The following is a 26,480-nucleotide window of genomic DNA, read 5'->3' on the forward strand; positions in this document are numbered from 1 at the left end:
ACATCCTCGCCAGCACTTATTCTGTGTTGTTTTATTGATGAGCGCCATTCTGACTGGTGTGAGGTGATATCTCATTGTGGTTTTAATTTGCATTTCTCTAATCATTAATGATGTTGAACATTTTTTCATATGCCTATTGGCCATCTGTGTGTCCTCTTTGGAGAAATGTCTATTCATTTCTTTTGCCCATTTTTGGATTGGATTGTTTGTCTTCCTGGTATTAAGTTTTACAAGTTCTTTATAAATTTTGGTTATTAACCCCTTATCAGACGCTATGTCAAATATATTCTCCCATTGTGTAGTTTGTCTTTTTATTCTGTTCTTATTGTCTTTAGCTGTGCAGAAGCTTTTTAGTTTGATAAAGTCCCATTTGTTTATCCTGTCTTTTATTTCACTTGCCTGTGGAGACAAATCAGCAAATATATTGCTGCGAGAGATGTCAGAGAGCTTACTGCCTATGTTTTCTTCTAAAATGCTTATGGTTTCATGGCTTACATTCAAGTCTTTTATCCATTTTGAGTTTATTTTTGTGAGTGGTGTAAGTTGGTGGTCTAGTTTCATTTTTTTGCAGGTAGCTGTCCAGTTTTCCCAACACCATTTGTTGAAGAGGCTGTCTTTACTCCATTGTATTGTCTTACCTCCTTTGTCAAATATCAGTTGTCCATAGAGCTGTGGGTTTATTTCTGAGTTCTCTGTTCTGTTCCATTGATCTATGTGCCTGTTCTTATGCCAGTACCATGCTGTTTTGAGTACAATGGCCTTATAATATAACTTGATATCTGGAAGTGTGATACCTCCCGCTTTTTTCTTCCTTTTCAGGATTGCTGAGGCTATTCGTGTTCTTTTTTGGTTCCATATAAATTTTTGGAATATGTGTTCTATGTCTTTGAAGTAAGTCATTGGTATTTTCATTGGTATTGCATTGAGTTTATAAATTGCTTTGGGTAATATAGACATTTTAATGATGTTTATTCTTCCTAACCATGAGCACGGTATATGCCTCCACTTATTCGTATCTTCCCTGATTTCTTTTATCAATGTTTTATAATTTTCTGAGTACAAGTCTTTAATCTCCTTGGTTAGATTTATTCCTAGGTACTTTATTTTTTTGGTTGCAATGGTAAAGGGGATTGATTCCCTGATTTCTCTTTCTGACAGTTCATTATTAGTGTATAAAAATGCCTCTGATTTCTGAGTATTGATTTTATATCCTGCCACCTTGCCAAATTCTTTTATCAGGTCTAGTAGTTTTTTGACTGAAACTTTAGGGTTTTCTATATACAATATCATGTCATCTGCAAATAATGATAGTTTTACTTCTTCTTTTCCAATTTGGATGCCTTTTATTTCTTTTTCTTGTCTGATTGCTGTGGCGAGGACTTCCAGAACTATGTTGAATAAGAGTGGTGAAAGGGGGCAACCCTGCCTTGTTCCTGATCTTAAGGGGATAGCTTTTAATTTTTGCCCATTGAGTATTATGTTGGCTGTGGGTTTGTCATAGATGGCCTTTATCATGTTGAGGTATGTTCCCTGTATTCCCACTTTGCTGAGAGTTTTGATCATGAATGGGTGCTGGACTTTATCAAATGCTCTTTCTGCATCTATTGAAATTATCATGTGGTTTTTCTCCTTTCTTTTGTTTATGTGATGAATCACATTGATTGATTTGCGAATATTGTACCAGCCTTGCCTCCCAAGAATAAATCCTACTTGATCATGGTGTATGATTTTTTCCATATATTGCTGGATCCGGTTTGCTAATATTTTATTGAGGATTTTTGCATCTAAGTTCATCAGGGATATTGGCCTATAATTTTCTTTTTTTGTGTTGTCTTTGCCTGGTTTTGGAATCAGAATTATGCTCGCCTCATAAAAGGAGTTTGGAAGTCTTCCTTCCTCTTGAATTTTTTGAAATAGCTTGAGAAGGATAGGAGTTAGTTCTTCTTTGAATATTTGGTAGAATTCACTTGTGAAGCCATCAGGCCCAGGACTTTTATTTTTTGGGAGTTTTTTGATAGCTGTTTCAATCTCATTTGTTGTAATTGGTCTGTTTAGGTTTTCTGATTCTTCCAGATTGATTTTTGGAAGATTATATGATTCAAGGAATTTGTCCATTTCATCTAGGTTGTCTAGTTTTTTGGCGTACAGTTCTTCATAGTATTTTCTTACAATATTTTGTATTTCTGTTGTGTCAGTTGTTATTTCTCCACTCTCGTTTCTAATTTTATTTATTTGAGTCCTCTCTCTTTTTTTCTTGGTGAGTCTTGTTAAAGGTTCATCGATCTTGTTTACCTTTTCAAAGAACCAGCTCCTGGTTTCATTGATCCTCTGTATTGTTTCTTTAGCCTCTATGTCACTTATTTCTGCTCTGATCTTTATTATTTCCTTCCTTCTACTAGCTCTGGGCTTTACTTGCTGTTCTTTTTCTAGTTCTTTTAGATGCAGGGTTAAGTTGTTAATTTGAGCTTTTTCTAGCTTCTTGAGGTATGCCTGTAATGCTATAAACTTCCCTCTCAGGACTGCTTTTGCTGTGTCCCATAAATTTTGAGTTGATGTATGCTCATTATCGTTTGTTTCTAGGAATTTTTTAATTTCTTCTTTGATCTCAATGTTAACCCATTCATTGTTTAATAACGTGCTATTTAGTTTCCAAGTGTTTGAATGTTTTTTAATTTTTCTATTGTGGTTGATTTCTAGTTTAATGCCATTGTGATCAGAGAAAGTGTTCGATATGATTTCAATCTTCTTAAATTTGTTGAGCCCGCTTTTGTGCCCTAACATGTGGTCTATTCTAGAGAATGTCCCATGAGCGCTTGAAAAGAATGTATATTCTGCTCTTTTAGGGTGAAAGGTTCTGAAGATATCTATTAAATCGAGTTCATCTAATATGTCCTTTAAGTCTGCTGTTTCTTTGTTAATTTTCTTTCTTGAGGACCTATCTAATGATGTTAATGGGGTATTGAAATCTCCTACTATTATAGTATTGCTGTTGATCTCGCCCTTTAAGTCTATCAAAGTCTGCTTTATATATTTAGGTGCTCCTATATTAGGTGCGTAGATATTTATAATGGTTATATCTTCCTTTTGTATTGCTCCCTTTATCATTATGTAGTGACCTTCTTTATCTCTAACTATGGTCTTTGTTCTAAAGTCCATTTTGTCTGATATAAGTATTGCTACCCCAGCTTTTTTTTCATTTCCATTTGCATGAAATATTTTTTTCCATCCTTTTATCTTCAGTCTGTGTGCATCTTTTGATTTAAGGTGTGTCTCTTGTAGACAGCATATGTATGGGTCCTGTTTTCTTATCCACGCAGCTACCCTATGTCTCTTGATCGGATCATTTAATCCATTAACATTTAAGGTTATTACTGATATGTAATTGTTTATTGCCATTTTTTTTCTTTAAAACTGTTTTTCTCTTTTGCTATATTCTTTTTTTCCTTTGATCTGTTTACAACAGGTCCCTTAGCATTTCTTGCAGCCTTGGTTTGGTTGTAGTAAAATCCTTTAGTTTTTTTTTGTCTGTAAAGCTTTTTATTTCTCCTTCAATTTTAAATGATAGCCTTGCTGGATAAAGTAGTCTTGGTTGTAGGTTCTTGTTCTGCATTACTTTGAATATTTCTTGCCATTCCCTTCTGGCCTCAAGTGTTTCTGTTGAGAAGTCAGAAGTCATCCTTATGGGGGCTCCTTTGTAGGTGATTGTCTTTTTTTCTCTAGCAGCTTTTAATATTTTCTCTTTATCTTTTAGCTTTGGTAATTTAATTATGATGTGTCTTGGTGTTGGTTTCTTTGGATTTCTCCTTAATGGAGTTCTCTGTGCTTCCTGAACATGTGAAATATTTTCCTGCCTTAATTGGGGGAAGTTTTCCGCTATAATATGTTTGAACAAAGTCTCTATCCCTTGTTCTTTCTCTTCTTCTTCAGGAACCCCTATGATGCGGATGTTATTTCTCTTCATGTTGTCACAGAGCTCTCTTAGAGTTTCCTCAGACTTTTTGAGTCTCTTTTCTTTTTTCTGCTCTGCTTCCATGCCTTTATTTATTGTGTCCTCTAACTCACTGATTCGATTCTCTGCCTCATCCATCCTGCTTTTAATTCCTTCCATTGTATTCTTTATTTCAGATATTGTATTTGTCATTTCTGTCTGATTCTTTTTTATTATTTCAATGTCCTTTTTTATATTTGTTATCTCTTTATTTAGGTTTTCGTAATGGCCATCTATGGTGGTTCTAATATCTTTGAGCATCCTAACAATCGTTATTTTAAACTCTGCATCTGGTAATTTGGTTATATCTGATTCACTTAGGTCCTTTTCTGGGGATTTTTCTTGGTTTATTTGTGTTGTATTTCTCTGCCTCCGCATTTTCTCTTCACGAGAGTGGCTGTGATCACGTGCTCGGGTGCACAAGGGTTGGTGGCCTTGGCCTTTGCCCCGCCCCCGTGTGTGATGTTATGCTCGGTCCTGAGGGCACTGGCGAGCACCTTTGCTCAGCTGCGGGTCTCCGCCTGTTTCCGAGCTTTCGCCCTGCCTTTGCAGGATGATCCCACTCAAGGAACAGCTGCTAGCCTTGGCTCTACCACCAGGAAAGGCTGCGTGCCCAAGCTCAGCTTCGTAGCGGAACTCCGCCTCTTCTGGGCTTTTGGCTCCACCCCCGCGGGAGGAGCCTGCTACCAAGTCAGACCGCAAGCCTGGGTTGCACAGGCGGGGCAGGGATGTGCTCCTCTGCCCTTGCTCCGGGGCTGGTTTCTACCCTTTCTGGGTTTCCCGCCCTTCTCCTGGAGGCTGGATTACAGGCTGCCGGCAGCTGAGCTTAGCCGCTTTTGCACGCCCCCTTCTCCCTAGCCGGGCAAGATTGAGCTCACACCTGAGCCCACTGGTGGCCAGCCGGCTTCCGCCCCTGCCAGCAGAACCGCGCTTTTGTCTCCCGCTGCCGCCCGCTCTCCGGTGCGCCCTCAGCCGTGTGGGTGGGGGCGTTGCAGCTCGGACCCTAAGACTCACTACCGTAGACCCGAAAGCTCCCTCCTTCTATGCGACTCTGCTCTGAATGCCGCGGGGGAGCTTGTTTGGCTGCTCTCCTGCTTCCCTTTGCTGGTATTGCTGTTTCCGGGGGAAATATTCACTTCAGCTTTGGGGAGTGACTCGTCCTAGGGGTTAGAGTGGCTATCTCCCAAAAATGTTTCTCCCTATGCCTCCTAGATTGCACTCTCTTCCTGTTACTGTGGTTCTCTCCCCTCTCCCTCCGTCTCCAGGAGCCCCGGGTGAGTGTTTGTGAGAGAGATGTTCTGTGTGGTCCCTTTAAGAAGGATCCTGGGTCTGAGAAATCAGACTCTCTCACAAACAGTATCCTGACTTGTTTCCAGCTAAATACTGTCCTTATGCTTCTTCTGGGCTCTGGGGCTGCAGGCTGGGGCTTTGTTCCTGGGGCTCAGGGCCCTTTCCCCTCTGCTAAACTCACTTCCCGCCACGCGAATCTCTCCCTGCTGCCGTTCGCTCCGAGAAGCTGGGCAGCCCTCTCCGCGTTTCCGCTTTTCCTACCAGTCTCTGGGTGGCTTCTTCAGCGTTCCTGGGTTGAAGAGTCCTTTTAGTTTAGTCCAAAGTTGGTTTTTCCAGTTGATAGTTCATAAAATTTGTTTGTAATCCACATTGGTTCTGGGAGGTAGATGCTGGTACGTTCGCCTACTCCAGCGCCATCTTCTATGCTAGCTTTTCTGAGAGGTAAGGAATAAATACTGGTTCAGAGCTATAACCCTAATGACATGGCCCTTGGACCCAGGGAAAGTCAGAGTTGGAGAGAAGAGGTGGAGGGCCAGGATTTGGTATGGATTGGATAGAGATGTAAAATATTTACAAATTTGGTCCCCATGGTGGAGGTCAAATTGACCATAAGAAAAAGCAGGAAGGGGTAATCAAGGCCGAACCTTGGTAACCAGGGGTCGCCTGTATTTTGCTTGTTGTTCTCCCCTGTTCTTTTCCCTCCTCCTTTTCTGAAAGGAGTAGTTTATGTGATTGGCATCGTATTGTTCATATTGTCACATATAAAGTTTTGAGGAAGAGTTGAAAAAAGAATTTATCTTTTCAACCTTATCAGAGTTTTTTTTTCCCCCCCATGGCTTCATCATTGCCCCTTGTGCTTAAGTCACCATCAACCTGTGACCCTTTAAGGGCCCTGCTCTCCAGATGACCTTCCTGCCCTTGATCCCTTCTCTGCCCGTGTTAGGCTCTTACTAGCTAGTCTTTAAACACCTTCCTTCGTTGTGCCATTGCCCTGCAGACAAAGTGCTGAAAAATGACCCTATTAAATTTTTCCAGTTGTGTTTCACTGCTTCCTAACCGAGACCCACGTGCCAGCCTGGGAAGTTTTATTGTTAAGGACATGGTTGAAACAGATTTATTGAATTCCCACTGGGAGGACGAGACTATACAAAACAGTGAACTTTAGAGGAATAGCCACAGAAAAGAAAGCTGACAGTGAGTGAGCAGCCACTCTGAGCTGCATGTATGGGCATTGTAGAAATAAATCCATTCTGGGTGGGAGAAAGGGCGAGCAGCAGCATTGAGTGCTGGAGGAGGCAGAGAAACAAGGACTGGTGTTGGCAGTTAGATGGTCATTTCTGTTGTGAAAATATTTGCATTCTCTTTAGATTTAATATTCTTTCTTCCCTTGTACAAATTCTCCTTCCTCAGAACTATTTATGTTTACTTATATTTAGCATTTCCTACTATTTATTTGGTAATAGATTAATTGTGCGTAGCTTCTTAATTAGATTATAAATGCCTTGGCTGGGTCAGTTCATTCTTCACCTCCTCTCCGTCATCGTCGTCGTCATTGTCATTGTCATCATCATCTTCAGTTTGCTATCTAAATCACCTCGTCTTACATATTAGGTGCTTTAATATCTCTTGATAGCTTTTGGAAGACCTTTGCTGATGGGTGTTTTGTTTCTTGTCCTTTTTTCAAATTTGCTTTTGTAAGCTGAGTGAATTGTAGAAGCTTTTTCTAAAAGCACAACTCAAGCCAAGAGTTTTTCACTCTAAATCTGAAGATACTATTTATTAATGATTAATTGAAGATGCAGTTTTCTGTATATGGGAATGCATGCAGAAATTACTTTTAGGCCAGTTTTGTAGAGCTAGGTCTTCCTTTGTAGTCCCTTGTACTATTCGAAAGGGACGAAGAATGGTCAGTCTTTCAAGTGTATAGCAAAATTAACCAAACCTCTTTGGACTTTTCCACTCAGGGGATGGGGAAGTTTACGTTTGGGACGTGAATTCCAGGAAGTGCCTGAACAGATTTGTTGATGAAGGCAGTTCATTTGGATTGAGCATTGCAGCATCTAGGAATGGACAGTATGTGGCTTGTAGGTAAGTAAAGAGAGGTTCCTGTAACTATGAATCACGTTGTGCTAATGAGAAATACTGAAGGGTTGACTGTACTAGAGTGCTCGAGTAGCTATGTTCTTAAACTTTTTAGTAATAGGCAATCGGTGAACCAGGTCCTTCCCATTTTGCCGTCTCGATGCAACATCTAATAATCTTGTTGGCTTATCAGTTCTTTAGCAAAGAACATACTGGACCGCCTTAAATCATTGTATTTTTTTCTTATATTTGAAATATCCATTTGATCACATCAAGTTCCTATTTCTGTTTCAGCTGCTTGTCATTGGTGAGGAAGTAGAATAAGGCGAGCTTGGGTTTACGTCTTTAAGATACTTCAGGCGTGTTTGCCCTCATCTGGTGAGCTGGTATAAACCAAACGTTTTCCTTGGGAACACTGCTTGCTAGTATCGTAGAATATTAGCTAGGGCACGTTATTCTGTGATCACGGGAGAAATGGTTATTACACTGGGGAACAGATAGCTTTACTCCCCTGCTTGATTCTAGAGATGCAGGGTAGGAGGAGGAGGCGTTAGAGACTTACCTGTAATTGGTCCCTGCTAACCACTGCTCAGCACCAGAAGTGGATTTTTATGACTTTCTTGGACTAAACACAATTGATCCGTAGAGATTCTGTCAAATCAAATGGTGGGAGGTCCAGTGAGTCTTGCTGTCTAGAAGGATAGCGTACTTATCATTCTTTCTTCACTTTATTCCCTCCTTTGGGGTGAAAATTGGGGAAATGGTTTGTAAACATCCTACCACATTTGAAAACTGTTCAGCTGCTACCTTTGGGGCCTGGGGGCAGAGGACAGTGGAAGCAGGAGCGGTGCTTGGAGACCAGGGCAGCACCGTGTGATGTGCTGTGGACAGGACAGGAGCAGGTCGCTCGGTGTGGAGTGCGCTGGTTAAGGCCCCTCTTCCCGTGGTAGCTCTGGTCACCACCCCTGTGCGGTCTCGTAGGGAGGGACTTCGCAGCAGGAGCCGAGCGTTGGCCCGAGTTGCGTGCACTAGGCAGCAGTCCACAACTAGCAGGACTTCGAGGGGAAAGAAAGGCAGAGCTTCTTGGGCCTTTTTGGGGGTCGCTGAAAACAACGGGCTAAGATCCTGGGCCCCAGTAAACCCTTCCCAAGGGGCAGGGGCTGGATTGGAAGCTGAGCACACAAACGGGCTCCATGTATAGCCCAGGAACAAGGCTGTGAGGAGTGTGGGGAGGCCCCCCGGAGAGTGCAGCCCACAGGCCGGATCACGCTGGGGTTCCCCATCCCTCCAGGTCCAGCGTGGACCGGCCTCTGGCGGGGCGAGGGTCATTGGACATGTGGTCACCGGCAGTCTGCCTTCCTGGCCCTCAGCCGAGGGACCCAGGGCCCAGCAGGCACTAGCCTCGGCTGCTCCAGGGGCAGAGGCAGAGGTGGTCAGGACTCCTGTGCCCCTGCAGCTCTTGGTGCCCTCCCTTTCCTGCCCTGGAGGAAGAGCGAGCAGTGGTGGGCACACCTGACCGCTCCAGCCAGGCTGAGGGGAGCCGGTGGGGCGAGGTGTTCCACGGCTTGGGGCCATCTTGGCCCGTCTGCTTCTTTTTCATCTGTTGTATTCCCTTCTCTCTTTGCAGTTCTAATTGTGGAGTGGTAAACATATACAGTCAGGATTCTTGTCTCCAGGAAACAAACCCAAAGCCAGTAAAAGCTATAATGAACCTGGTTACAGGTGTTTCTTCTCTGACCTTCAATCCCACCACGGAAATCCTGGCCATTGCTTCAGAAAAAATGAAAGAAGCAGTCAGATTGGTAATATTTCTTAACCCTTTTATCATTGATAATATTAAAGTTTAAGTTGAAGACATGGAAAGATAATAGGAGGGTGTTGGATTATTTTTAATGTTTTATTTGGAACTTTTTTTTAGTTGATTTCAGAGAGGAAGGGAGAGAGAAACGTTGATGAGTTCCTGTATGTGCCCTGGCCAGGGATCAAACCCACAACCTCTGTTTTGGGACAACACTTTAAGCAGCTGAGCTATCTTGCCAGGGCTTGGATTATTTTTAAAAGAGTAACTTCTTTTAATGTAGAAATTACTAGTATCATAGCTTTTGGGTGTGGTTGTGGAAAAGATGCACAGTAGCCATCAAATTGTTTTATGTCCGTTCTTTTGGGAAAACTGCTGTTTATTAACATTTAAGTGGGTTTTTGTCATCAGAAGTTTCTTTTCAGCCTATTATTAAGGGATATATTTAAGGCAAATGCTCTTTTCCTCTATAGTTTTCTTCATCTATTTTTAAGGCCTATTGTCTTAATGGAGGCAAGTCTTAGATTTTGAAGATAAATTGCACTGGAAAGTAAATTGTGTAAAAGGATTGCGCTTTAAATAGCTAGATAGTACTGTGCATATACTCTGCCAGGAGTCCCCAGGACCCCTCCCAGGTTTGATGATTCTGTAGGAGCACTCACAGGACTCAGTGTGAGGTGGTACTTAAGGCTAAGAGTTACCACAGGGAAAGGATATGAACAGTCAGCACGGGGCGAAGTCTGGCGGAAACCCAGCGCGGGCTTCCTGCAGTCCTCTGCTGTGGAGTCACAGGACACGTACCGCTCCTCTAGGGAGTTCCTCTAGTGAGTTCCTCTAGGGAGTTCCTCTAGTGAGCTCCTCTAGGGAGTTCCTCTAGTGAGCTCCTCTAGGGAGTTCCTCTAGTGAGCTCCTCTAGGGAGCTCCTCTAGGGAGTTCCTCTAGTGAGTTCCTCTAGGGAGCTCCTCTAAGGAGCTCCTCTAGGGAGGGAGCTCCTCTAGGGAGTGCGGCAGCGTGTGCTCGGCGTCTTCCACCAGCAGGCCCGGTAGAGACTCAGTGCCATCCTGTTTCCTGGTGGTTGATCGTGTAGGTTCTCTCTGCCTAGCACGTCCCAAAGTTCTAGGCTCCAGAAGTAGAGCTGGTGTTTAGTGTGGACCACATTGTACAGATGGTTTAGGCATAGCAGCCATCCTTGTCATCGAGAGAACGTTTCACATCAGTGTAGGGGACTGTTTACCAGAAAGTTCCCAGATGCCACCTCAGGGCCACCCCTGCCTTTCTGAGGTAACAGCCTCGGCCTGTGTTAACTCCTCTCTGCCTCCTCTCAGAGCTCAGCTTCAGTGTGGCTGCCTCTCTGCCTCTCTGTGAACTTGTGTCCCTTTAGGCAGGCTCAGTTTACTCATTCATTAGTGACTTGCTCTAGGCGCCAGGTAAACAGATGGCACAGAGCTTTGAATATTAGTACTGCATTGTGCTGTCACCTGTCTACTACCAGGTTGTAAGCGCTTCACAGAGACCATTATTTTTATCCTACACTGAGCAAAGACTCTTGCGTACTCCATCAGCTTTTTGTAATAGTGTATAGTTTACAAAGACTTACGAGGAAGTCTATAAAAAATTGTGAGTCAAATAACAGTTCTCAGAGGATTAGATTACCCCAAGTCAGCAGCGAGTGAGGGGCAGGGTGAAGGGCAGAACTGTGCTTCTAGATTCTATATTTTTTCAAGCACTTCAGTTGTTTTCCCACTGAGGTCCTCAGAGCCCAGAGTGTGTGCAGGACTTCAGAGGGCAGAGAGGTCCGGGACGAGGCTGCGCTGCGCTCCCCCGGTCACGAGGAGCTGCTTCCCTGTCGCCTGCTGTGTGCTGGCATTCCACGTAATGTTTTCTTTGAGGGAGAAGGATTCTGCTAGAACAAAGTGTTTGAAAAACCTAGCATTGTTTTATTGCCTCTCTGTTGAGTGAATCATCTGATAAACAAGAAGGTTCTAATTCAAGTCAGCTTTAAAATCTCCACTAATCTTTTATCATTTTAATAGTAGTAAATTGTTTTACAAAACCATGGACTCTATCTCATGGTGACATAATATATTCTGCAAAACGTCTAGTGGTTCTGCCTACTTTGCTTCACTGATCATGGAGCACTTACAGTGTTTTATTGTGGCAAAATCATACAAGGAATTCATCAGTAACAGCCAAACCCCATTTTTTACATGTTAGTCAACCATAATATCTACTGGGAAGAAGCCAGGTTAGCAGCTTCAGAATAGCTCAGAGAAACAGTGTTAGCCTCATTAAACGCTGTCTCTTGTAATGAGCCAAACAATTCTGTTACCCAGCACAACGCCATGAATATAGATCTACACCCATTGCTCTAGGAAGAGACCCAGAAGTTAAATTGTTATTACAGCTATAATCTTAAATGTAGTAGGAAGTTGTAGAACTTCTTACCCACTAAATTAAGGATGAGTTAGCTTTTACTTGTTGACTTTTGATATCTGGGTCCTTAACTGTAATCATAAATGTGGGTGGTGATCAAGGGAACTTTTCTAAGGTGAAGAAGTTTGGTTTTTATGGGGCTTTTTCCTAATGCTTCAATTACAGCTTTTAATACAAGGGCCATAAAGAGAGATTAGAACATAGCCACCGTCTAACCAGATGGGGGTCATTGGTCTGAGGGAAGGTGTATTAATAAAGTGGTAGATTACACTGGGGACTTTGCCCATAGATATAGCTGACTGGTGAGTGGCTTTGCCTATAGATATAGCTGAGTCTCTAAGGAGGACATGATAAACATTTTATTTTTGTTCCCAATAGCCAAGTCAATAAAAGGAGATAAAATATGAAAAAGAGGTATTGGTAAATTGGTGTTTTCCCCCATTATTCTAGAACACACCGGCCTGTTGTGTGAAGGAATGGCTTTGGGTACAGTTGTGTGGGTTATTTGTCTTACGAAGGCACCACACCTAAGGGGGTGCTGATTACATCATAAACTTCTAAGTGTATGTATTCACCACAGTATTTCTGGGACTTTTTGTGTCTCATGCCCCAATTTTTGTCTTGTAGGGAGCTTCTTACTTATGATAAGCAGTTGACTTAAGTATAAAGTTCATGAATCCAAAGTAGGAGACTGTTCTTCCCAATTTCAGTCAGAAAATAAAAAGGATGGTTTAATATAATCATCTTTAGGAAGTCATGCAAGTAGGAAGGTTGCTTCTGGTATATTTTATTTTGGAAGAGTCAGAAAAACAGTTCCCCAAACTTCTAAGTCATGATAGAAAAGTTAATGAGCAAATATATAGGCATACTTTAAGACTATTAGGTTATATCGAGGACAGTTTTGTCCTTGGCGCTTGCAGCAAATGCTTATTTCCTGATGGTCTGCTCCCATGATGCCTGTTCAAAGTTGGTGCATGCTTGGAGGATGCAGACTTATAGTAACCAAGCAAAACAATTAAACCACGCCACTTGTTTTTTTTGTTTGTTGTTTGGTTTTTTTTACAGGAACAGAGTTAGAGAGAGGGACAGATAGATAGGAAGGGGGGAGAGAGATGAGAAGCATCAATTCTTCATTGTTGCAGCTTAGTTGTTCATTGATTGCTTTCTCATAAATGCCTTGACCAGGGGCTGCAGTAGAGTGATGAGTGACCCTTTACTTAACCCAGCCACTTTTGGGCTCAAGCCAGCAACTATGGGATCATGTCTGTGATCCCACGCTCAAGCCAGCGACCTCACGCTCAAGCTGGATGAGCCTGCACTCAAGCTGGCGACCTCGGGGAACCGGGGTCCTCCGGGTCCCAGTCTGACGCTCTCTGCACTGCGTCACTACCAGATCAGGCACCACATCACTTGTTACAAATTCAATTTCTGCATTCTAAAACAAAGTATAAATACATTTTGCAATATCAGTATTATGACATGTCTCCTAAAATACTATTTTGCTTTATTAAATACACACATACACACACTTAAATTTTCAAAGGACCTATACACAGTGGTGTTTAAAAAGTTTAAAAGTTAAAATCAAATTGGATACTGCCAACCTCTTCGCTTTCGTGGGTCAAGACCACTTCTCGTTAGCACTTATGTCTTTGCACTGATGCCATGCTGTGCAGTCAGAGCCTGTCTTTGGGAGAAGTTGAGAGTAATTGAAAATGGCTTGAAGATTCACTGTACACTTTCCTTCTTGACGTACTGGTCAGCAGGCACAGAGTCAGGGAGTAGGCCCTAACGAGTGACTGTGGAACCTGTTGAATAGGCAGGTGCATGTGTTAATGGTACCTGTCTACGAAAACCCCCTTGATTGTATGATTACAGTCTCATCTAGAAATGTGGAGGATGACATACTACCAAGATAAATAAATATAAATAAAGAGATGAATAGCTAAATGGTAGCTTTATGTATTTGAACATGAAGGGGCTATATTTCTTGGAAGAGCTAGGGAACATTTGAAAGTGACAGTTAAAATCCTACTCTGCTTAAGGTAACTGATTCCCTGCTTGGGTTTATTTACCTACCCATTGGGTGAGGACTTGTGTCGCCTATCTTGGACTTGGGCTCATTTTCCCCAGAAGTAGACTCGGTTGGAGAAAGAGACTGTGTCCCTCTGTGCTTAGGCTTGGCCTTGAGGGGAGCTTTTGGCTCGAAATGAGAACACAGTCTCACTTGAGAAGCTAGGTTTTCACAATTCAGTTCTCCTTGAGGAGGAGAGATTGCAAAAGGCAAAGAATGTGTCACATAGTTGAAAAGTAAAAGTGAGAGAAGGAAATGATATGATACTAGAGTAATTGGTTGGTATGACTTTGCGTAGGTTCAGTTACATAAAATCAGACTCTTCATAATGTTTAAAGTGTCTGTTCCCTGTGACAGATTTTCATATTCTTTCCTGTGGTCCTTAAGTTAGGGCACTGATGGGTATTGCTGCCGACTGTTCAGCTTAGTTCATTCATTCATTCAGCAAACACCTGGCTACCCAGGCTCCCTGCTGGGTGCTGCATCAAAGCATCCAGGAAACCCTTTTTCCTCTCCCTTCCCTATCAGGGAATGAATGGCACATAGGAAGTCACATTTTAATTTTAGGATATTGCTACAATCAAAATGAATTCTCTGTTCTAGCTAAAAGATAGGGTGAAGATGAAAATTGGAGAGAGCTGAGTTCCCAGCTGTTGCAGTTGAAAGCTTGTTGTTATTTCCTGCAGGTTCACCTTCCTTCCTGTACAGTGTTTTCAAACTTCCCAGTCTTCAAAAAGAAGAACCTTTCTCTTGTTCATACCATGGATTTTTCTCCAAGAAGTGGCTATTTTGCTTTGGGCAATGAAAAGGGCAAGGCTGTGATGTATAGGTAGGTATTATTTATGTGTAAAATTCAGGAATGCCTATAATCTTCTTTAGAAAATGTGAAGAGATGCTCTTGTTACATTCCGTATTCTATAATTATATACAATATGTTAATTCTATAATTTATTACAATAATAAGTTATTAACAAATTATAGATTATTGCTTGACATATCATCTTCATTATTTAACAAAATGTGCACTATCAGAAACATTCACCTGGAGAATTTCTTTTTTTTGAGTGAGCTGTTTAGTTTGTGAATGTCAAGTTGAGGAAAAGTAGCCACTTTAATAATATTGCCCTTTTCTTGGTGCCTTATGTTTAGATGAACCTTTTGATTTGGCAGCTCACTGTTGACTCCATTAGATTTAAATGATTTTTAAAAATGATGTTTCTTTCCCTGCAGCTGTAAGCTACCCAGAAGTTAGGCCCTGTGCAGCTTCTCTTCTGCACTCAATGTACTGCTATAAAGCAGGAACAGGTGAAGTCCGGTAGTATTGTTGCCAGATGCAGGGGACAGGGGGCTCTGGAGGGAGAACGAAGAGCTGGAAGCCTGCGTCTCCAGTCAGAGCCCCTTTCTTGCTCCCTGGGTGGGCAGTGAGTGTGTCTAGGGGCCTGTGGTTATGTGTGTACGCTTCAGGGAAGGCCTGCTTTCTCAACAGAATGAGATCTGGAGTGAAGAAAAGTAGGCATGTAAATTGATTTTGAGGATATAGTTGTGAGAAGAGAATAATAGAGCAAACAATATATGGCTTCAAGTTCTGTTTACTTTGAAAGGAAAACGGGTTATACCTGGAAAATTGATATATATTCTATCATTCTCATCTCAGATCATTTTTGTTGATTTAGTTCAGATTTTATAAAAGAATGCAGAGTATTACTGCACTTAGAAATTATCATCCAAAGCTTTGGTTTATTGTAACTGAATTTTTCTTTAAGTAAGCCCCAAAGGCCATTAGAGTTTTCACTAGAGCATTGCTTTCTAGTGAGCGTTTCTAACAAGTAGATTGGACTGACACCACTTTTATTGGGTATGGCTGATCAGGTATTTCATAGACTCCAGTTTGATGCTTTGGGGCGAGTTAAATGCTTTTATCTAAAATCTAAGGTATTAGCATTAGGATCCTTCAGCCTGTGAGATTGCGAAGTCGTTCCCTGGCTGCCTGGGGAGAATGTGCTCACCACCCTCTCCCCTGAAAGGATCCCTAAGTGCCATTCTGTGATGTGATTGACAGTACTCTGGGTAACCGCAAAGTGGTTTAGATGACTTGTCTTTTATTTTTGCAGGTTGCACCATTACTCAGACTTCTAAAGACATTATTTGAAGTAAGAAAATCCTTTTAAATTGCTTCTTTGGGTTTTAAGTCCCACCCATTGCTGTCACTGGCAGAGGGACCGTGTTAGCTGGTCTTGGTTTCTTTGCCCCTGGGTTGCTCTGTGCTCAGTTTGGGGAGGGTGATGGAAGGAGATCAGGAAGAGCCTGGTTGAATTAGACTCTTTCTTGGGAATTTCTTATCCCAAATCACAACAATCTGGCTTCTCTTCTGAGATCAGCTCTCTAGTATTGTAAGTATTGAACATTTAATCCACAAAGGAGAATAGACTGAACAGCTAGAGATAGTATCTTCAGATATAAGTAAGGCTTCCATGAGCTCAAGTCCTTTTATTTTGTGTTCTTGAGAGATCATAAGTGGCTTGCTTTGTAGCTGAGTAATAGAGTTTGTCACAGACCTAGTTAATGTCTGGTCATTAGTTTTGCTGCCCCGAATTCAAAACAGTAGCTTGTGCTTCCTGTCTCCTGGCTTGATCTTTGAGACATGGTGGTAGTTCTGAGGTTGAGCTCTGCAGTTGTGCTCTTTGAAGTTCATATTGTTGAGGAGATACTCTGGGAGCACATCTAGATTTAAATAGAGAAAATAAATTTTGAAAGTAGAAAAATGTTGAACAAAACATTAGCCAGGAGGGAAAAGTGTCCAGCTGTCCTGCCTTCCAAACTTACGTTGCCAACACCTGTTATTTGTTGATGATCAGCAGTTAAAAATCAAGTGTGTAATTTCTTCTGTTCTTTCCTCAGGTTCGGTTGAGTCACAAGAGAAGCCCGTCCTGATATATCTTCTCAGAAACTTTCCAGAATGTGTGAAGATATGGATAAAGATTTTTATTTAAGTTAATAGAAATGTTTTAATAAACACATGGCAACTTTTGTTTGAAAATAAATGTATGCAGTTCTTCCCTCCCCACCTAAACACAGGCACACTAACTTGGGTGCATTGCTTCTAAGACCAAATGTGAGAGGTTGACAACACCTCTTGCTAGCCAGAAGTAACAGGCAGATGTTCTCATACTTCACAATTAACCTGATTGATATTTCCTCCTTTCCCTGCATAGACCTTCCTGTTTCAGGGTGACAACCAACAGAGGCACGGATTGCCTCATGTGAGAATGATGAGATCTTACAGAATGAATTTTCAACTTCCAAGGTGTCCTGAAAAAGTGATTATGGAAATGAAAAGATTTTCTGGCCTTAGTACTTCAAATGGTTGTGATTGTTGGAAATGGAGGCATGTGAAAACCTGTTACTATAGCCTCCTTCCCTTCCTGGAAATACTCATTACACCAACTTAAATTTTCCTTGACGTTTTAATGTTGACAATTGATTACATAATTCTTCAATTGTAATAAAAACTTGCATTAGACTATTCCAGGGGTCAGGAACCTATGGCTCACAAGCCACATGTGACTCTTTCGATGGCTGCATCTGGCTCTCAGACAAATCTTTAATAAAAATAATATTAAAAATATAAAACATTTTCATGTATTACAATCCATTCATTTCGTACCGCTCATGTTCATGGTTGCGGGTGGCTGGAGCCAATCGCAGCTGTCCTCCGGGACAACAACAGATTTTTATTGGATAATGTTTAATGTACACGGGTCATTGTGAGGTCAGAAAGTAAATTACTTTTTTAATCAAGTAGTCAGCTAGCTAATTGCAGAAACCCTTTTGACGAAGATGGCTAGAAGAAAAAAAGATGAGAAGTATTGTACTTTTCAGCAGGAATGGACAGAGGAATTTGCCTTTGTGGAGAGAGCAGGTTCTGCAGTGTGTCTGATATGTAATGATAAAATTGCATCGATGAAACGAATATAAAGTGGCACTTCGATACACGCCATACTACTTTTGCATTGAAATATCCAGCGGGAACAGCAGGAAGAAAGCATGTCAAGAGCTACTGTGCAGAGTGCAAGCTAGTCAGCAGCAACTCCGTGTTTGGACCCAGCAAGGTGACTGGAATTCGGCTAGCTTTGCTGGTGCTTTAGCAATTGTAAGAAACGGAAAGCCATTCACAGATGAGGAGTATGCCAAAACATTCATGCTTGATGTTGCCAATGAACTTTGACGACTTTTTGGATAAAGACAAGATAATCAAATGAATAAAAGACATGCCTCTGTCGGCAAGAACTTTTCACGATCGTACCATCATGATGGCAAATCAAATTGAGGCAACACAAGTGAAGGACATAAATGCAGCACCATTCTTTTCTCTTGCTTTGGATGAGTCAACAGACGTAAGCCATTTATCCCAGTTCAGCGTGATTGCAAGGTATGCTGTCGGTGGCACACTCCATGAGGAAAGTCTTTTGTTTTGCCTATGAAAGAGACAAGAGGGGAGGACTTATTCAAGTCTTTCACTGAGTTTGCTAAAGAAAAAAAATTACTGATGGATAAACATTTCATTGTGTACTGATAGTGCTCCGTGCATGGTGGGGAAAAACAGGATTTGTAGCGCTTCCTCGTGAACATGGAAAGAGACCCATCCTAAGTTTTCATTGCATCCTACATCAGGAGGTGCTTTGTGCTCAGATGTGTGGCGAGCAGCTTGGTAAGGGGATGTCGCTGGTCCTTTATTGTCCGAACTTTAAATGATTGCCAGTTTAAAACACTGCTTGAAGTTGGGAATAATTATCCAGGTCTGCTGCTGTACAGCAATGCGCATTGGTTGTCAAGAGGGAAGGTGCTCAGGCATTTAACAGCTTGTCTGAGCGAAATCCGGACTTTTCTTGAAATGAAAAACGTTGAGCATCCTGAGTTAGCTAACACTAAGTGGCTCCTGCAGTTCTATCTCTTGGACATGACTGAACATCTGAACCAGCTCAATGTGAAAATGCAAGGCGCTGGAAATATAGTCTTATCTCTTCAACAAGCAGTGTTTGCATTTGAAAACAAGCTGGAACTCTTCATCCTCGACATTGAAACAGGTCGTTTACTAGAGAGTTTAAAAATGCTTGCACAGCAAGTGACCCTGCTCAACATCTTGATCTCCAGCAGCTAGTGAGCTTCACATCTAATCTGCAGTCATTCAAAGCACGCTCTGGAGAATTTCGCGAGTGCACTCGTCTTTTTAAGTTCATCACCCATCCACACGAGTGTGCAGTAGACAGCGCCGACCTGAGTTACATCCCCAGTGTCTCCGTCAGAGATTTTGAGCTACAAGCTGCTGACTGGAAGGCCTCAGACATGTGGGTGAATAAGTTCAAGTCACTGAAGATTTAGAAAGACTTGCACGACAGCAAGCAGAGTTGGCGAGCAAACACAAGTAGGGAGAAATGAAAAAACTTCAACCCGCGGACCGGCTGATTGTCAAAACTTGGAATGCGCTTCCTGTCACATACCACACACTGCAGCATGTGAGTATTGCTGTACTGACAATGTTTGGTTCTACTATGCATGTGAGCAGTCTCTCACATCTAAAGAACGTTAAGACCAACCTACGATCACATTTAACGGATAGAAGTCTCAACGCCTGCATGAAGCTTAACCTCACCACGTATCAACCAGACTACAAAGCCATCAGCAAAACCATGCAGCACCAGAAGTTGCATTAATGGTAAGAAGTACTTTATTCATCATTGCTTAGCAACAGTGTAACAACGTTATTAAAAAGAATTCAGAGACTTACTGTACTTTAAAAGTGTTGGTCTTACATAAAATGCACACTTTTACTTGTATTAAGTGTTAAACATATTGCATGGCTCTCACGGAATTACATTTTAAAATATGTGGCGTTCATGGCTCTCTCAGCCAAAAAGGTTCCCAACCCCTGGTTCCCTACATTTCTTAGGAAAAACTGACACTGGACCATGTATTTGTATTGGTTATGAGAAGTATCAAGTAGGTCTAAGAGCTTTTACCCCACCTCTGTGCTGAACATGGAAAAGTCAGTTGGGAGGAGAAAGTTCTTCCAGGGACAAAACACGGCTCTGCCCAGAAAAGTAATCCCACTTTAGTGTTCAAACAAGCAGGTCAATGGAGGGTATCTTCAGTGCCTTTGCGGCCCTTCCAGGGTGACTGGCAATGCCCTAGAGCACCCCAGTAGGTGTGGATTGTGCTAACACATCCAGCATCTTTCTGTTAAGATGGGCTTTTGCTGTACAATTATGGAGACTGTCCCCTCCGATTGTAGCAGCATTTTTCATAGTAAATAATACAATGCTAAACATTTCAGATTCCCGACTCCAGTTGGCCTTGTTAGTGTTATTTCTCTCTTGAGCTGCTAGAGGGCAGCATTGGATTATGAGAGGAATTGAAGGAAGGTGGTTTTTTTTGGTAGTTTTTTTTTACCACCTTGTCTTTACCTTCTGCTAAGCCATTCTTTCAGAAGCAGACACCAAGCCTTATATGTGCTTATTTTGCATATGGTTTTCAGAGGGTGAAAGATTTATAGGAAGTTAGTAGAGAAAAGGATGGAAGCAGTATTCTAAGTTTTCACTCCAAAACCTCTGGGTCAGTTCATACTCTTCTAGGGGTAGAGTCAAGAATTCCCAGTTCTAATCTTCAAGATAGATAAATGCTATTTGTCCTGCAGACAGAGATGCTACCGATCCTGTATCTTCTAGTGGTTTTTCATTCTCAGTGGGTGTTGGGGATTTGGGTCAGGTTCTTCATGCTTCTCTTTGGAACCAGAGTTCACTCTCCAAGGAGATGAGAGCTGCAGTGATGAACTCATTTATACAGTTCTCTACTGGCAATTGCTAAGTTAACATGAATGTAGCTCATACTTCTGTTTTGGGGGGATTATCTTGAGCTGCGAGGTGATATTTTGCCATCCAGAGCCACATGGTATACTCGGGTTTATTTGGAGTGATGAATGGACAAGTTGAAGTCTGGTGTATCCCGCTCATCTCTCCCATTCCCACTAATACTCATTAAACTAAAGAATTCTATTCTCTGGCCCTAGCTGGATGCTCAGTTGGTTAGAGCGTTGTTCTGGCACACAAAGGTTGCCGGTTCGATCCCCAATCGGGGCACAAACAGATCTTTCTTCTTCTCTTTCCCCCTTCCTCTAAAATCAATTAAAATTTTTTATTTAAATCTCAGAAACTTCCTTCTCATTGAAAAAATTACAGGTAGAAGTCTCTTGCCTTATTGCTTGTGTGTTTCTGGTGAGGATATATTACCCTTCCTAGGCCTGCAGAGAGCGAGGCGACCAGCTGCAGGACTTGTGACCAGCGTTTTTATACCTGAGCTTGGGAATGGGATGGAAGCGGACCCTGCCCGTGGAAAGGATGCTTACGCCTGCAGTCTGCTCTTCAGTGACTTGGGATCTCACTGAAATTCATCTCCAGATTCCTCACACAGAACGCAGAAAGCATGGCGGTCTCTTCCGTTCTTACCTGGAGGAGATGGTGCTGGGGTCAGAGGTGTGGGGGGAAGGGAGAGGGGGTCGGGACAGCGTTTCTGAGCTCCTGATGCGTATTTGTGCTGACATGAGGATGTATGGGTCACCTCAGGGAATCCTCACTGTTCCTTTGTATAGGGAGTAATAATCTTTTTATAAGGAAGTAAGTTGAGGTCCAGAGAGGTTGGACATTCCAACCTTAAAGCCATCATCCTTACCTAGATGAGTAGTTCTCAAAGTAGGATGTGCGTACTTTTAAATTTTTTTAAATTCCAGTTTATATTCAATACTATTTTGTATTAGTTTCAAGTGTACAGGACAGTGGTTAGACAATCATATACTTTACAAAGTGTCCCACCCCGATATTTCCAGTGCCCACCTGGCACCATACATAGTTATTAGAATATTGACTCTATTCTCTGTCCTGTACTTGACACCCGTGACTATTTTGTAACTACCAGTGTGTACTTCTTAAAATTACAATACCTTTTCATTGACTTTTTTTGGGTGACATTGGTTAATAAAAGTATATAGTTTTCAGGTGTACAATTATATAACACATGATCTATTGTCTTGTGTGTTCACCACCCCAAGTCAAGTCTCCTTCCATCACCACTTAATTTCTTCACTTTTTCCACCCAGTCTCCCAACCCTGTTCCCCTCTGGCAACCTGTCTCTGAGTCTGTTTCAATTTTATTTTATTTAGTTTCCACATGTAAGTGAAACCATACGGTATTTGTCTTTCTGTGACTTATTTCACTTCACATAATACCCTCCAGGTCCATCCATGCTGTTGAAAATGGTAAGGTTTCATTCTTTTTATGATCGAGGAGTATTTTATTGTATATCTGTACCACTGCCTTTTTATTCTCTCATCAGTTGCTGGGCACTTGGGTTGCTTCCTACCCTGGCTATTGTAAATAATGCAGGGTGTGCATGTTCTTAACGGCATGGGACAGCTCATTAGGTTGTGGAAAGAAAAGAGAACTTGTACGCTGTGCAAAACTATTTTTGTTTTATAATGTATTTATACTGTAGATCATGTGGATAATTTATAAACGGTATGTTTATGGGGGGGTGTTACATACTCAAGAGTTTCAAACACACAAAAGAAGAGCGGCTGCTATAATGAACTGGCTGCATCACCAGCTTCGGCAACGATCAGCTCCTGGGAGTCTATCCCTACTTACAGGCTCGCTGCTTATTTTGAATCCAAGCCACGATGTATCTCATTTGATCTGTAAATATTTGAGTATGTATAGAAATGTGTTTTAAAAATACACATCTCAACCTGCTACTCTTGCTTGAAACCCTTCAGCAGTTGGTCTTGCCCAAACTTGTTTCCCCATCTATGGAAAGAGCATAAAAATAGACCTGCCTTGAAGGACTAGTTATTAGGTTCAGAATGGCACCTGGCCCAGAGCAAGCTCTCAGTGAATGCTAGCTGCTGTCATTATCATCATTACGACGGTTGGGTACAAGACGGATATGCAGGCTCCTTCGCTCGGTAGAGAGGCCCATTATTTCTGTCTCTTCCCGTCTCAAGCTTTCTCACTCACCTTATGCTCCAGGAATCGTGAGCTATTCAAAATTTCCCTGAATAGGCGGCTGTTTTCTCCCCCATGACTGTCATTGCCCATGTTCCCTCCTTGCCTTTTCTTTTCGTGCCTTTCAAACTCAGCACATCGAGCCAGACAGAGGTGGACTTCTATTACTGTACTTATAGCCCTCCTTGCATATGTTTGTTTAGACTTTCCATGTAGGATGTAAAGTGCCTTTCCAAAACACACTCCAAAGGGAAAATCTACATGAACCAGGGCCTGGGCAAAGACGGGGAATTAGAACCCAAATATGTAGACCACACATGGTGACTAAAGTTGAACTGTATCCCCCCCCCCATTTTTGACCTCAGCAAAACTCAAATATGTTTTATGAAAAATGTGTTTTTTTAGAAAGTGTCTTTTTTTCCTCCCTCCCCCTGGAAACCTCTGTGAACAGTTTGATGTATAGCTTGCTAGTAGGTTTTTGTTGTTGAGTCCGTTATGTATTTTGATGCAAGAAACAGAACCTGAAAAATAGTGGCTTAAATCATAAGGACACTTATTGTTTAGGGATTCTAGAGGTGGCTGACTGGCTTCAGAATCCATTAGGTTGCTCAACAAGGCTCCGTCTTTGGTTGGCGTGTCTGTGGTTCTCTTTGCCAGGGTCTCATGGCTACAAAATGGCCGCTGCACCCCAAGTCCCACGTCCTCACACAACATGGGGAAGGAAGCTGGAAGGAAGGGGGCGGGGAGAAAGCAGCTTCTTTCCTGACAAGCCTTTCCCTTTTGATTAAAGGAGGAAGTTTGTCCTAGAAGTCACCCTGTAGGCTTTTCCTCATGTTTCCTTGGCAAAAAGAACTGATTTTCCATAAAATCAATTACACTTCATCGCAAGGCTTGCTGCTCCTGAGGACACAGCTATCCGGCTGTTGCTTAGAAAAGCTCTGGGCATTCTGTTTGCAAGGAGGAAGTGGGAGGAGAGCGTGACTGCTTATAAAAGACCAACTGCGCTTACTACAGCTACATACATGCGTTTAAAAATTGTTTTGTCTTAGTTTCCTAATAGCAATGGATCGAAATTATAATATTCTCCAAGTCAGTATTTTCACTTCCTTTCATTTATCCAGCAGATAAGGCAGTACATACGGATTTATCTCATTCTTTGTAACTATTGCATAGTCCTGTCTTTTACTATGATAAAGAATGCCGTTAAGCCCTGACTGGGTAGCTCAGTTGGTTAGATCATCGTCCCAATGTGCCAAGGTTGTGGTTTCGATCCCTGGTCAGGGCACATAGAAGAATTAACCAATGAATGCATAGATAAGTGGAACAACAAATTGATGTTTCTCTCTCTTTAAAGTCAATAATAATAAAGAATGTTGCCGTTAACTGTGTGTGTGTGTGTGTGTGTGTGTGTGTGTGTGTGTGTGAGACACAGAGACAGAGAAAGGGTCAGATAGGGACAGACAGGAAGGGAGAGAGATGAGAATCATCAATTCTTCATTGTGGCACCTTTGTTGTTCATTGATTGCTTTCTCATATGTGCCTTGACTGGGGGCTACAGCAGAGCGAGTGACCACTTGCTCAAGCCACTGACCTTGGGCTCAAGGCAGCAACCTTTGGGCTCAAGCCAGCGACCGTGGGGTCATGTCTAAGATCTCACACTTAAGCCAGCAACCCCATGCTCATACTGGTGAGCTTGCACTCAAGCCGGCAACCTTGGGGTTTCGAACCTGGGTCTTCTGCGTCCCAGTCCAATGTTCATTCAATGTGCCACCACCTGGTCAGACAGCTGTTAACTTTATTATACAGGTCTCTTTGTACAAATATGTATTTCTCCAGAGGAGATACCTGGAAGGAGAATTTCAGTATAAACACATTGAAAGATTTGATTAGACCCTGATCAGTTGGCTTAGTGGTAGAGCGTTGGCCCCAGTGTATGGACATTCCAGGTTTGATTCCCAGTCAGGGCACTTAAGAGAAGAGACCATCTGCTTCTTCACCCTAATCCCTCTACCTTCTCTATCTCTCTCTTTCTCTTCTCCAGTAGCCATGGCTTAGTTGGAGCAAGTTGGCCCCGGGCGCTGAACATGGCTCCATGACCTTGCTTTAGGTGCTATCATAGCTTGGTTGCTGAGCAACGGAGCAACAGCCCCAGATGGGCAGATCATCACCCCCTAGTGGGCTTGCCTGGTGGATCCCAGTTGGGGCTCATGCCAGAGTCTGTCTCTCTGCCTCCCTGCTTCTCACTTAAAAAGAAAGAAAGATTTAATTAAAAAGTTTGATAAAAATTGTTCTTGTTCTCAAAAGGGGCTATGACAGCTAAGCAGTGACAAAATGTCATCACTAGATATTACTGTTTGTAACCTAATGAGTGAAAAATTATACCTATTGTTTTTTAGTTGATTAGGCTGTGTTTTTTATTTCTTCTATTGGAAAAGGACAACAAAAGTTATATGACTCACATTTTCCATTAGGGAAGTTAATACTCATTCTGCTGGGAAAGTAGTCTCCCCCCCACCCCCCACCTCCCAGTCTTGACAGGATTTGTTAACATATTCTTCTCTTGCTAGTATTTTATTCATCTTTGTATCTCCAGCATCTAGCTGAATGCTTGTCCCGTATATAAGACACATAATTTTATAAGCTTAAAAAATTCTGACTTGAAACAGAGAAAACAAAGGGTAAATATGGGGTAACAATGACTAAGAGCACATTTTCTTTTCTTTTTTTTTTAAGATTTTATTATTGATTTTACAGAGAGAGTGCCAGGGTCCAACCCTGGTAGGAATCCAGGGGTCCCACAGGAAGAGACAGCGTCGGCGTGAATCAAGTGAGAAAGCCGAATTCTTTTTTAGCATTCACTGCCAGGCATCTCTGCCAATGGCTAGTTTAGCTTTATTTTTATATACACATACTAAGTAACAATCACATGGTATTCAGAATACATTGATTAATAATTGTTTTTGTTTCACTATGGTTACATATTTCTAGGCAACAGTGAATTCATTTCTACAAGCTATAAATCAGGTGATAAGTCATTCTAAGTATAGTTTATACAATAACTTGAACAGCAATAACAATATTGGTACAAACTTCTAAAAGGTCAGTACTGATTAATAACTCTACCTTACCTAATGTCCTATTGTCTAGTCAAATTTTATTTGCCTACTATATTCATATACTAGTTAAGTTCTAACTTAATTTTTCTCAGAGTGTTCCACCACCTGCAGGTCAGGTATGTAAGAAGAAAGGAAAGTTTCTCTACCACATGAAAAGGCTAGGGAGGTAATGTAATGAATTAAGTGAAGGCTGAAAGGTGCTTCTGTGTATAGTTACTGTTTCCTACCTATTCATAAGCCACAATCTATTTTTTCTAACATGATTAATAAGAAGGAATTCTCCTACAAACTTAACCCTTTTCAAGAGATATCATAGTCAGCCTCTTATGTCTATGAGCCCAGGCAAAGGGGCTTACAGGCTTTTCTGTGGAACTCACACCTTCTGTCTCATTTCCAAAGAAATTACTACGAATCTGCAGGGAAAGCACGGTGCTATTATCCCTGTGCCATCAATGATAGCACACACACCCAGAAAAGGGGGGATAAAAGGCCAAATTAATTCAAAAAGTTAAAGGGGGAAGTATCCTTGTGCCTTTTCTCTGCTGTGACTTTGTCAACCAGCAGCCGTTGATCTCTGCTGTGACCTTGTCAACCAACAGCTGTTGATCGGCTTCCAACAAGAGAGGAGAGAGAGGAACGGGGAGTGAG

General features: G+C 41.9%; 1 protein-coding gene across 2 annotated transcripts in view; it reads left to right on the forward strand.

The window, feature by feature from the left end:
• Nucleotides 1-17,295, forward strand: part of UTP18 (UTP18 small subunit processome component) — a 35,037-nt gene extending 17,742 nt beyond the window's left edge. Inside the window, exons 10-14 of one of the 2 annotated variants that reach the window (XM_066263988.1) lie at nucleotides 7,243-7,366; nucleotides 8,988-9,162; nucleotides 14,352-14,494; nucleotides 15,777-15,815; nucleotides 16,564-17,295. In XM_066263988.1, the coding sequence (XP_066120085.1) occupies nucleotides 7,243-7,366; nucleotides 8,988-9,162; nucleotides 14,352-14,494; nucleotides 15,777-15,801 (467 nt within the window). In that variant the 3' untranslated portion in view covers nucleotides 15,802-15,815; nucleotides 16,564-17,295. The remainder of the gene's footprint in view (nucleotides 1-7,242; nucleotides 7,367-8,987; nucleotides 9,163-14,351; nucleotides 14,495-15,776; nucleotides 15,816-16,563) is intronic. The other variant, XM_066263989.1, reaches the window with a different exon arrangement.
• Nucleotides 17,296-26,480: the final 9,185 nt, after the last annotated feature.

This window comes from Saccopteryx bilineata, chromosome 2 (assembly GCF_036850765.1).
Source record: "Saccopteryx bilineata isolate mSacBil1 chromosome 2, mSacBil1_pri_phased_curated, whole genome shotgun sequence".
NCBI classification, from domain to species: domain Eukaryota; kingdom Metazoa; phylum Chordata; class Mammalia; order Chiroptera; family Emballonuridae; genus Saccopteryx; species Saccopteryx bilineata.